At 39.0% G+C, this 13,398-nt stretch overlaps 1 protein-coding gene across 1 annotated transcript; it reads right to left on the reverse strand.

Moving 5' to 3' along the window:
* Positions 1-8,627: 8,627 nt before the first annotated feature.
* MC4R (melanocortin 4 receptor) lies at positions 8,628-10,441 on the reverse strand. The gene has a single exon (XM_015854466.3). It carries the CDS (start codon positions 9,967-9,969, stop codon positions 8,974-8,976), a length of 996 nt encoding a protein of 331 aa, XP_015709952.1. The 5' UTR covers positions 9,970-10,441; the 3' UTR covers positions 8,628-8,973.
* Positions 10,442-13,398: the final 2,957 nt, after the last annotated feature.

Consider the following 13,398-nt stretch of genomic DNA (forward strand, 5'->3'; position numbering starts at 1 on the left):
AAAAGCAGGTGCAAATGGGTCCTTTCCTGTTCCTGTTGTCATCATTAGAAAGTAAATGTTTACCATGGAGATTTCCCTGACATCAGAAAAGGCACTGCAACAGAAGACAACAGATGTTCCAAAGACACATCATTATATTGCAGATACAGCAAATCAGGGAGTTTAAGTGATGTTCTTTAGGGGAAAGAGGGTAAGTAAGTATCATGAATGCAACAATCAAGAAAGCTAAATACCAGACTACCAGAAATACAGCCTCGAATTTCCTCTGTTTTAAATTCAGTTTTAATTATTTTGTAGTTGATTATTTCTACAGGAAAATCCATTCCTAAATTGCAATGCAGAAAGTCAAGAAAGGCTGTGAATGAATTTCATCTCTTTTTCCTGTGGCTTTCAGAAAAAGTGAGGCCCTCAGAAGCTACACTTCACAGTGTCTGACAATATGCTCGCTGGCAACACTGCAGTGTCTACAACCTTGTGAGGGAGAGAAAGGCTATACCTCAGGAGACAAAGTCAAAACATTGTTTTTCTTTGTGTAACCAGATGCACAGAGAAGTACTCACCCCCCTGAGCATTTCTACTTGGGATTTCCTGAGCACAGACAATCCTTCTAAATGACAGCTAAAAACCAAGATGAGTATGGAATAAACTAAACTTTTCCACTGAGTTACTAAAGCAATATCCCTTGAGTGTCTGAATAGCAGTTTCAAGGTTTAAGAAAAGATGGATGGAAATGGCAGGTGAGCTGAGGGTTCCGTGCTTAAGATCAAGTTCTATGATCGATTAAACATCAACATTAATAAGAAAACAATTAATTCAGTGATGGATGGCTATCCTGACAACGTTTGAATATAAAAATTTGGATCGGTAACTCTTCCCAATGTACTGCTGGGGCTGCAAATTCAAATGCCCAAAGACAATACAGATATAAGTGTAACTAAATGCTGTAGAATTTCCAGCACATAAAACAGGACCAACAGAGTTCTGAACTATTTACTCGGAAATTACAGCTCATTTGGGTCAAAAGTCAATTTCAGAGAGGTGATGTGGATACACTCTGGTTAAGAAGGAGGTAAGCCTGGAGTTCAGGAGGCCTCGCAAAAGGACAGAAATCAGGCAGCCCAGGTGAGCTCTTACCAGCAGCAGAGATACCCAGAGAGAAGACCAGAGGCACCAATGAGTCTGGATGTGGCTGGGGTGAAGGCAGAAATGGGACAAACCCACAGCAATGCTTTGGGCATCTGCTTACTTACAGGTGGTATTGCTTACTCCAGAGGAAGCTACTGGTGACAGACAGAACTACCTCAATAAAAGAAAGGAGAAAGAGTTTGTTCTTTACCAATTATTTCATTGATATTCATCTCTTTATGGACTTCAACTCTGAAATTGTTAGGGACTAGGTTAACTCATTAGTCATTGTATTCAAAAAGTAGAAGAAAGCAGAACTCATGTTCAGGTCTAAAGTACGAGACTCAGAAGTTACTTATATCCATTGATTTTATAGTAAAACAGAACTAACTGTTTGCTTTCAAACATATTAGCACTCTATGACCTATTTGAGTTTCTTTTTCCGTCTGAGAAATTGGCTGTTCTTCAGAAATCAATGCTTTTTCCATTAAAACTAAAATAACAGTCCCACACTCTGCCTGAAAAAGCCTCTTTCTGACCAAACTTAATTTAAAAAGGCATGCAGTTCACCTCATTGACTACTACCACAGACAAATCAAGAAATCAGTTATTTGAAAGATAAAATAATGAACTTGTAGCCCTATTAGTGTAGAGGGTCTTGTTTTTTCAATATCTACATACAGTAAACACGTATGATCTAAAGCATTATAACCATTTTTCATTTTCATGCAGTCAATTGTGTCTTTCAGAGCTGGAACAGATGAAATCAAAGGAATCTTCAAAGCAGGGAATGTATTGGCATTCAATTTATAATCCTGGATTTCACAATTAAGGCACTACATGTGACTGAGATGCCTGAGATTTCATAAAGTGACTACAATATTACAGTTTTAAAGGAAATCAATTCAGGCTCTTCAGAAAAACAAATAATCTTTATGGCATCCAAAAAGAGAGAGATTAAATTTTGCCTGGCTGGTATTTAATGTCTTCTGAAAACTTAGCTGAAATTTGTTAAAAAATATGTACTATATAGTGAACAAAATGCCATACTCCTGCATATTTTAGATACTTAACCACCGACCAAGCTCTGAGAGGAACAACAGCTGTCAGTATCAGTGTAAGCATATAGTTGAAACCTGGCTCATAGTAAGGCCTGTGAGGGCATGAAACACACTCTAGCATATAACTTGACTTAGTTAATGCCAGCCTAGATTGCTTAGATTTTACCTCTTATTTTTCATAAGTGTCCTGTTCTCCTGAGCCAGATGAGAGCTATCTCCTTCTTTCACAGAAAGGAATAGCCTGAGACACCTGCAGCTTTCCCACAAAGGCTGTGAGAAAAAATGGTGTTTCCTGCAGGAATGATGGAAGATAAAGCCTCTGTAGATAAAGCCTCCTGCTTGAGGCCAGACCCAAAAAAGTAGTCCAAACTCATAGTTAAATTTCCCTTATCACCTGTCTATTGGGTACTGCCACCAGGAGCTCTTCCACATTCAAGAGGAGTTGTTTGAAATGCAGTCCAGCTGGATCATCTCTCAGTTCAGCTGCTCCCTCACAGATTTGCTGGCTTGTTCCTCTGCCTTAGGCAGTTGGCAGGAACAGGTGATGAATAGTCCCGAACTATTGTGAATAATAGTTCACAGACAGGGGTACCTTTACTACAGCATGAGATGGAATACTATCCCATTTGGCCTATAGGCCATCCTTACTGGGAACCAAAATCTTTGTCTTCAAGGAGAAAATTAGATTGTCTTTGTTACTTATGAGCATTACATCTCCGTGAATGAAGCAGAAGGCAATGATCATAAGAAAGCAAAAACACCCACCTCATCTCTCCATTAAAATCTCAGGATAATAAGTTTTTGTTTTTGTTTTTAATCAAACAAACATTATTTCAGTTTGACTTCATGCAGAGCCAGGCCGTTTTTTCCAATTTCTTTGTGACAGTGTGTATCTAGATAATGAGAAACATCAGTGATAAAGTATGTGTTATGCACGCTGTAAGACAACATCCACTGCTTTAATGCAGTACTCAGCCAGAAATTGGTTGCTTTACGCATAGGTAGTTATATCTATGGACATATAACTTTATAATTTTTCCTTTCCGGAAAGTTTTTGGGTTCCCTCAAAACAGTCAAGGAAAGTGTAGAAAGTGATTAACTCAGTAATACAAATTTAATTATTCTTCTACTTACTTTTTTCTAATTCAGACCCCTTATTTTGTCTCCTCTTTTTTTCCTCCTCTGTTTTCCCCCTTTTTCAGGGGAAAAACAAGGTGGTTTTTTATAACATATCAGCCTTCAGGATATACTGAATACAAGAATGTTAGAAAGCCTGCTTTTAATGTTTCTTTGTTCTTTATGATGTCCTTGAGACTTGAATGTTGAACCGTGCATGACCTGTGCTAGCGTGAGAAGAAATCTCAGTTCAACTGCACAGAGATGCTATCTCAAGAGAAGACACTGCTACAGCAAATATTTTCTTTGCAGACTGTTGCATAAATAAAGTGTTTTGTTTATTCTCTACGGCTTCCAAATGAATTCATCTTCTCCCACTTCCTTTTACAAGGAAAAAAGCTCTAATAAGCTTTAAGGCTTTTGTTTCAAAAGCAGTTAAGTATCTCATATTGCAAGCGTATGAATTTCAGCTTTCTTTTTGCCACCCGCAAACCAAGGTAAATTACATTTTATTGACACTTGGCACAATATAGGCAAGATTTACGATGGGTCCCTTCTCATCAGAGCCTGGAGCCTGATCCTGCCCTGCGGGTCCCACAGCACTGTGTCAACAGAGATGTGCCGAGGTCACATCTCAGTGGCAAAAGGCTGGCTGCAATTTCCACAGAAAAGACAATCTGAAAATCAGTTAGGGAAAGTGGATCATTCAGAAGATTGAAATAATAGAAATAGGATGGGATTCAGCTGTACAGTGTTCAAAGTCATTAATTCAGAGGCTAATAACAGGATCTGAAGCTCTGCAGAGAAAGCTCTTCAGCAGGGAAGAGCCTGAGAGGGGAATGTTTCAGGCTGATTAAGTTCATCACAGGAAAAAAAACAAGAAATATATGAGCTGGTCTGGAGCTGTGGCTGTGAAAGAGGCAAATAATTTAAGTGAGAAACTTACTGCAAAACTGAAGTAAAATGTCAATGTATAGAGCAATAGGACTTCACCTGAAATGTTGCTTACAGCATTGTGCCCTGCTGTGTTCAGTGTGAGGGTGCCAGGCATCATCCCTGGGTGCTGTGAGGTAATGCCAGAGCTGCCCCACTACTATGACTGGGCCCAGCAGCCATGGTTGAGTGTCTTATGTAGCACCTGGGGAAGAAAGGGTTAAACACCACCTGGCTAAAAAGATAGATGTTAAATTATCTCCTGTCTTTGCTTTCACCACAAGCTTTCTCCTTCCTGATCTTCTCGCTTTCTTCCCTCAGCTTGCTGAGCTGGGGAGTGAGTGAGCAGCTGCATGGGAGATTTGGACAAGAGCAACCCAACCTGGAGAAGACAGAGCTCAGTTCTGTGCAGATTCAAAAATACACCCAGCATGGAGGAGAGACACTGAAACAAATGAACAATGATTTCAAGAGAATAAATAGGTAAAAAAGTACAATCAATGAAAGGTTTGTATTACACATTTGAAAGGAATGACATTTAATGCTCAGACCTGAAAATCTCTTCTAGAAAATGTGTGGGTAAAACCATGAATAACCAGCAAGGACAACAGAACTGTCTGAAACAAGTAAAATGAGCTTAGTCTGTTCATACTCAGACTTCATCTAGTAGTAACAGCAGAGTCTTTGTGACACTGTGAAGTCTTTTTTTTCCTTTTTTTTTTTTCTTAAATAAGCAAGAGAAGCATTTCATCTAAAGAGAAAGCCTTAGAATACTTATGGTGTGATTTCAGGTATTGGAATATTAATTTAAAATCTGAGGTAATTTCTGGACCAACAATTAAGATTTCATCCCTGAAGGTTCATTTTCTGAGAGTTCCTTCTGGTGGGATTGAGACTGCAGTAAGCAATATAGTGTATTATCAACTAAAATCGGGTCCAAGATCCTTATTTACCAGAATTTCAGCTTGAGAAATAAGGACAACCAGATACACACGTTGGGGAATAGGATTAGCTTTAACAACAATACAGCTGTTATAGTATTACATGAATAACAAGCACAATACATGTTTATTAAGGGTGTGATTGCAGAGACTGGTGTTACTGCACATTTAGTAACTCATGAGCTCATAATTGCATTTCTCCATACTTCCAGCTGACAGCATGGTTCAATTGCAAAAGAGATATCAGGGCACCATTCAAAATCCACTACCCTGAGACAACTGCTGTCTCTTAGGTGAGTTTTGGAGTTATTTGCTTCGTTGAAAAGCTACTTCAAAGATAAAGAAATGTCCCTATTATTGAAAGTCATTCATTTCAATACTCAAAGTTGTGTTATGTTACAGACATTTCTTGGCTAAGGACGAAGAATACAATTGTCAGTCTCCAGCTCAACAATAGACTGCTTTCTGAGAGGCTAAGAAAATACATTAGCTCCTTCTTCAGAAGAAGTGAAAACCTAAGTATTTGCACCTGTAAAGTGGAGACAGAATCTTTTCTTTGCCACAGAGGAATGTCATGGTTACCCAACATAATAAAACTGTGAAGTGCTGACAGGATTAGAGTCCCAGATATTTAAAGACAGAAAATTAATTTTCTTAGAATATTTTGAAACAGAAAGACAAAGCTCCAGAAAATTGAGTGAGGAAAATAATCCTCCACTTTCATCACTCTCCAGCAAACTAGATTAATATATTTACTTTTTGCAACACTAATTTCTATGACTCCCTGATGGAAAGTGCCAGATCTATAGGCAAACAGAAACTGATGCAGATATTTAGAAGGAAAAAATTGTCTGGGAATAGAAAAATTATTTATATAGCAGGTTTGCCAGCAATTTCAATAAATTGCACTCGAGAGATAATACCGTGAGCTGAAGAAGTCTTTAATTAAATTAAAGTCCATTAAAAAGCAGGTATATACATTTAGCTTTATAAAATGAAGACAGAAGAGATGTCAAGCAGTCTTAAAGTTGATAAAATTCTGCAATAAGCTAGTTCTTAAACATATAATTCTAAATGAGATTTAGATATTAAAGGGGTCAAAATTCTCTTTACTAATCTTAGTACAGGTAAATGAAAAAGAGTTGCAGAAGATTTTGGACACTACAAGAAAACCACTGATGAAAACCCCCAACAGCTATTAAAAGAAAAAAAAAAACTTAATTCTCTCCTCTTTGGATTCAAAGCAGAAGATTCTTATTTTTAGGAATCAACTGAGAGTCCATAGCCTCTTCAGCATTCGTATTTGTTTAAATTAGGTATCCAGTGCTCGTATAGCCAAAGGAGAGAAAGAGTTACTTTCAAGGTAATTTTTTGAGCACCTGAAGTAACATCTTGTTCCGCCTTCTGCTAGCCTGTGTATGTATCCATGGGCTACAAAACAAATCTCTGGCACCTGCTATCATAATTTACAGAGCATAAGGCAGAACAAAGATCAACAGAGATTTTTCAGATAGGCAGCAGAATTTCTTGTGTTGTTGCCAGAGCATTTCTGCATAGCTAGCATCGTGTCTTCCGGGAGAAAGAAGTGCTTTTAATAAAGTACAAGAGGATTCAAGAAGATTTCTGGACTGCCTATTAATTTTAATACATTCACATGTTCCCCCTCACTGAGCATTAATCCTCCTACTTTGGCATCTTTTATTCCCTAACAGGTAGAACCAGGTTGAGATGTATTACTGAAAAGTTTATAGTTTCCACACACACACACACACACACATACACACAGAAGTGGTCTTAATGTGTGTAGGTCACTCCAAATGGAATCTACAATAGTTACAAAGAGCACAGTAACACTATTTGATAGAGCAAATTCTCAGCTACAAAATGTGATTTTTCAACACAGTCACCACCATCAGCCAGTCTGGGTAGATGAGCTGGTTGAGGCACTCTTCATTTTGTAGTGACAGATGTGCATGGCCATCTAAAACATGGCTTGTCTTTCATGTCACTTTTATACTGCTGATTCCACTGCTGACATGCGCCACCCTTCTCTTCACTGTCAAATTCACCATTTGGTCTCCATGTATGTTCAATAAGCACCAATGAATGTCAGCGGGTGCAATTTTTTCCTCATGGAGAAATGCAGTTTCACCCCTTTGATTCATATGCACTTCTGTGTCAGACACCATTCTGTCAGGCATCAACTAAATGCAATGGAATATTGGTTGGAAAGTTCAACTTCTGTTGCCATAACATCTGCCTTTAATGTCTTGGGCTAACCGAAGGAAATAAGAAGCACAACTTTCATCTCACTAATTCACTGTTTATCTTGGTAGAATAAAACATCCAGGCTTAAATGTAAATTATTCTTTACATTAAAGTTTTACTTTTCATGTCGAAACTTTCCAGGTCTTTTCCAGTTACTGCTCTATTTTTATACTTACCAAGAATAAATAAGTTGATTTTCCTATGTTTTTACATAGAAGCTGTTGTTGTCAAGTTGTTAAAGGATGTCTTCATGGGCTTTTGTGTACCTCTATCTGCATTTTAAATATTTTCAAGGTGCTTAAGTCAGGGACCTGCTTATTAAACATCTAAATTAGATGTCTGAAAAGGTGAACTGTCCTCAAGCAGCACTAACACACAGGGCTGCCAGATACAAAGCATAGATCTAGACACTTATCAGATTGCCAGCCTTCTTGTCCAGACAAGATTGCATGGTCCACAGTGGTGCCTGAGGTGGCCCCAAGTTGATACCTGCTTTCATTCCTCTGTAATGATCCAGGCAGTGGATCTCATCTAACAATGCTTCAGAAAAGAGAGCAGCTTGTTTCTAGGAAAGCTATATTTTCTTCCGAAGAACAGAGTCCCTGTTCACCACAGAACATCAGAATAAGGACTGAATGCTAAGGCTGATATCCCTTCTTCATTATCATCAGCTGAATCTCACTGCAAAGCTTTACACAGGTGCCAGCACTATCAGTATTAGTACTGCACCTTCTTCATGAGTGAACGGAGGGTGACAGCCTATCTGGACTCCAGTCTATTAAATATATCCAGTGCTAACTGATGCTCCAGGGAGTGTTCAATTTCAATTTCAAATTCAATTTCAATTTTGTGAAAAGGCACTTTCAGACACACAGCAATCATCATATTGAAAACCAAGATAAAACAAGCTTTCAATTGCCTGGCTAGCAAGTATTTGAAAAAATCCCGTTGTTGTAGGCAATAGCTGTAACAAAGAACAGGATTGCTGCTGTTGGAGTAGAAGGAAAAGCACATAAAATAAATGAACACAACTCCTTGATTCCAGTAATCTTCATGAAAAATCTGCCTCCTGATTCTAGTGAACCTTTAATACACTAATTGAGAAGCATAAGCTCTATTTTAAGTTGCACGTAACATAATGAATAGCTATAATCAGCAGAATAAGGAACATTGTCAACCAATATGCACTGTAACTCAGACAAATTCTTTATTTTGTCAGCAGTTGGAACATACAGCTGCTCGTATTTCTTAGTATTTCACAATCAGCATTACATTTATTTAAACACAAACTGCTATAAAGTGCTACTTTTATTCTGTTCCCAGCCAAGTAAATCACAAACTGTAGACATCACAAACACTACACAGAAATATGAATTACACATAAATGGGATACAAAGATGGGAGGGAAGGGAGAGAAAAAGAAGTGTTTGCTCTTAAACATGTTACCCAAGTTCTGATGAAGAAAAAGATTCTAATGGCTCAGAAGACCATGCTGTATTCTGAATACACAGTAACCTACCCTCGACAGTCTAATATTTGCCAGGCAAATCACAAAACCCTCTCAAGCTACAGCAGCATATAATTTCTTTGAATGTTTTCCTGAGCTCCTGACTCCGAAATGCATAGATAAGTGGATCGATGATGGAATTACACATGATGAGGATGAGGTAGAAGTTAAAGTGGGACATGAAGCACACACAGTAAGGATTGTAGGGGCAGGAGATGTAGAAAATGAGGTGCAGAAAAAATGGGGCCCAGCACACAACAAAAACTCCAATCAGTATAGTGAGAGTGATGGCCCCTTTCATGTTGGCCCCTTGGCGGATGGGGCCAGTCCCTGGAAGAACTGCTATCTTCTTGATATGCATTCGAGCCATCATGAACATGTGAACATAAAGGGATGCCATGAGAATGAGCATGGTGAAGAACATACTGATAAGGCAGATGATGACAACGCTGCTGTCAGAGTAAATGATGAACAAAATGCCTGAGACAGTGCAAGCAGCCCAGATGCATGTGATGATGACCCCTACGCGCTTGACCGTCATGATATTATGGTACTGGAGGGCATAAAAGATAGTAAAATACCTGTCCACTGCTATTGAGAGGAGACTGCAAATTGATGCAAGCAGGGAACTGCAAATCACTGAGTCAATGACATTGTCAATGTTTATGGTAAAGCTCTGTGCATCTGTATCTGTATTGTTTAGCAGCGTGATGACAATAGTTTCTGATCCATTAGATACACTCACTAGCATGTCAGCCACTGCCAAGCTACAGATGAAGAAGTACATAGGCGAATGGAGGTTCTTGTTCTTGGCTATTGCCACAATAACCAAAACGTTCTCCAGCAAGCTGATGATGCCCAGAGTCACAAACACTTCAGGGGATACAAAGAGTTGTTCATAGCAGCCTCCCGAAGAGTGGCCCTTTGCACTGGGCTCGCTGGCACCCCTGTGCAGCCCGTTGCTGTGGTTCCAGAAGTGGAGAGGCTGGAGTGTCCCACGATGCTGGGTGAAATTCATCTTATGGAGAAACCCTTTCAGCTTCCTGGTTTTAAAACTGTCCTTGCATTCCTCTGAAATCCTCCTTTTCAGTTTGGGAAGAAAAGAAAAATAAGGCAGCACTGAAGCAGATAGTAGTTCAGAGCACTTTGTAAAATGAGGTTTCAAACTCAGAGATGCTGGTTTGCTCTCTCACAGATGCAGATTCTGATCACCATCACATCCATCTCGGTGGTCTGTATCACTGAATCCCAACAGTATGGAAGTTTGTATCAGATTCTCCCCTAAGTTCACTTCTTGCTTAGTTCACTATTATGCTCCAGGTCTTTCTCTCTCTCTCTCTCTTTTTTAACCCTTCCATTGAGAGAGATAAATGTAAAATGCTCAAGTGACTGCTGCCGAGGAGAAACTAATTTCAAACTCCAAGCACCAGTCTCGCTGCCAGGCAGTGCATGCTGGCTGCCTGCTTTATGGTGTGTGGAGGAGAAAAATACTCTGCACTCTCCGCCTCTGCTTTGCCTTTCAGCCAATGGGACTCAGAGCTGCAGAAAGTCGAGGGGCTGCTGATTCTGAGCCTCTCTGAAACATCACACAGTGCTGCAGACTTGGATGCTGCACAAGCTTCCAGTAGCAACAGACAAGCAGAGGGGCTACAAGAGATCTATTTTCCTCCTTTAATTTTCAGAATAATATATTCATTCTGATTTTGTATTAGCAACCTTATAGCACTGTACTACCAGTCTTACAGAATTTCCTGAGCTGAACTGATGGGATTTTATATTTCAGACTGTGATTTGCCTCTTCTGTGGCATAAAGTTGCTCTGCCTCGTGTATCTGGCAAAACAGAAAAGGGATTAGGAAGCAAGAAAATATTTATCTCCTCCTGTCTCTCTCTCAGACCTCCCATGCATTGTTAACTTCTATGTGCCTCAGTTGTCCACATGCAAGACACAGTGTTGTAAGGCTGCATTATACTGGCTATGCTGCTTGTGGCTTTTAAGGAATGGAGACCATCCAATGACCAAAAACAGGGAAAGGACTTAATTAGCCCAATAAATCTTCCTGAAGAAAATAATTTTATTGCAGGTAATATTCTTCTTCATCATCTTATTTCCATGAAGGATAAGATAACAGAGTTGAATCCTGAAGTCTTGTCAACATCAGGAATTAGGATGCTGCACAGGAAACAAACAAACAAACAAAAAGGCATTACTTAGAACAGATGAAGGAAAGCAACAGGAGACAAGGTTGTAGCTTATGCAAAATGTGGCTGAGACACAGGTAATGACAACAAGTCATGAATAAATCTAGGAAAATCCATCTAAATGTCTGTCCCTGTGTTTACCTGACATGAGCTGAAAGTCAGCTTGAGTGCAGCCTGACAGGGAAAGCCCTTGAGAAGAAGGAGTAGAATGTCAGACAAACACAAAGAAACAGAGACAAAAGTTGTTTTAGTGTTTCAAGAAGTGCAATTAAAGACAGAAAACCAAATATATGAAAAGAAGCCTAAAGTAGAGGTGGATTTTAAAGTCACAAAAGCTATGTGAGAGTCACTTGTGACACTTGAGTGTAATTTTTGCAGTCATGTGGTTTGAATGACTATTTCCAGTCATCTAAGAGACAGGCTATGAAAGTGTCTGTATCTGGTGCAGGAGTCTGTATTCTTCACAGACATTTTTCATCTTTCATGCATTAGCCATTTTCCAAATGAGACATTCCAAAGAGACACAAGAACACAGCGTGCCTGTGGAAGCACAGCTATCTGCACTCAACATCCCAGCATCAGGATGAAGCACAGTTTTACTTTCATATTTGTATTTGGTTCAATGCTTACGAAGATTTCTATCAGGAAAAAAGCCTCAGCCAATTGTCTGTGGGCCCTCTCCCAGATAGATTACTTCACAGAGCTGTGATAAACAAAATAACTTGAGGCAGAGGAAACCTCATCTTTATAGTTTGGAAACATTATTCACCAGCAACATCCTTGCATTGAAAGAATAGTTTGCTGCTGAGAGGGCAAGACTTACTTTCCTACCAAGACATAATGGAAACCAGGACTCAAAAAGATATATTATCTAGCTACTGGTTCCTGGGCTGGTATCTCTAACTCATGTTAGATAGGACTTGTGTACCTAACCCTTAAAAGCATAGTTACAACAGGAGAGCAGAGACAACAATACATAGAAAGACTGATGAATGAGAGCAGCATCTCACCAGACAATGTATTTTTCTGCACCTGCGGCCAAGATATACAAGCCAGAAGTGTGTCAACAGCAAGGCACACCAGGGAAGCAGCTGCTCAGCATCTCTTCCTCTATCACTCTTCATGTGGCCCACAGCATGGGGACTTCTACCCCTGCCTCACTTTGGTGGACTCAGTGCAGCAGAGTCTGTCAAGAGCAGAGAGAAGTTGCCTCTAGGAAACATTGTTCTGTTTCCCTCTTCTCGCTCTTTCCTTTCTCTACACATTATCTCTGTTTTCATCTCCAGCTATCGCTAGAGAGTAAATGTAAAGATAAATCATTAGCCTTCCCTGGCTAGAAGGTAGAATGTGTCATATAAGTACTTCTTTAAATGAGAAAAGATGTATGTATGTCTAAATATTTCTATGGTAGAAGATGGATATATACCTCCGGCTCCCATTTTACAAAAGCAAAACCATACAATTCTAAAATAGCACAAAGGAACATTACTCTGTCATGCCTGAAAGTATACCAATATTTAAGATTTTTTTTAATGATGGATAACAGAGGTAATATGCAAAAACTGCTTCTTCAATTTTAAAAAATAAAGTTGAGCAAGTATTTCTTGCATGCATTGTAGGTAATGAGATTTTTAATACCATAAGAAAACTGCAGTGTCTGAAGAAAAAAAATAAACTAATTATGGTGATATATTAACACAAGCTCCGGTGCTTAGGAGAAATGAAACTTCAATAAAGATTTGATACTAGCCTCCCCTTTCAATATAATGAGGAGCCATGCAGTAAAGGATATTATTTTAACTAGTCTTTCAAAATGCCAATTTTAAGAATTCTTCCTATGTAATTTTCCACTGTCCTGTGTTGCATTTCCAACTATACTCCAACATCAACCTTCCATCATCTCCTCTTCACAACATTTTGAAATGTCAAGTGATTGTACAACAGTTGCTTTTGAAACTCAGAAGAAAGATTTCACTGGAGTCATCAAGTACATAATATACCAATAAAGATACAGGAAGAAAAGATGAGTCAGAATTAGGCTGCATTGGCCCACTGGAAAACAAAAAGAAAGGTAGAGTGATTTAGCATAGTCACATTCTCATTCAACGTCTGAGAATATTTGAATCCCATGTCCATGTTGCTGAAACATAGAGATGAGATTTACTATTTCAATGTCTGTCTGTAGAAACAGAGGAGAAATGGTAAGAAACTCATTAGAAGGGAGATCCAAGCAAGTAGGTTATCAA

Source organism: Coturnix japonica, chromosome 2, assembly GCF_054131305.1.
Source record: "Coturnix japonica strain WE chromosome 2, WE-NBRP24, whole genome shotgun sequence".
Lineage (NCBI taxonomy): Eukaryota > Metazoa > Chordata > Aves > Galliformes > Phasianidae > Coturnix > Coturnix japonica.

Excerpts from the sequence above, each read along its gene's own strand:
- MC4R (XM_015854466.3), bottom strand. The coding sequence starts at position 9,969 with ATGAATTTCACCCAGCATCGTGGGACACTCCAGCCTCTCCACTTCTGG.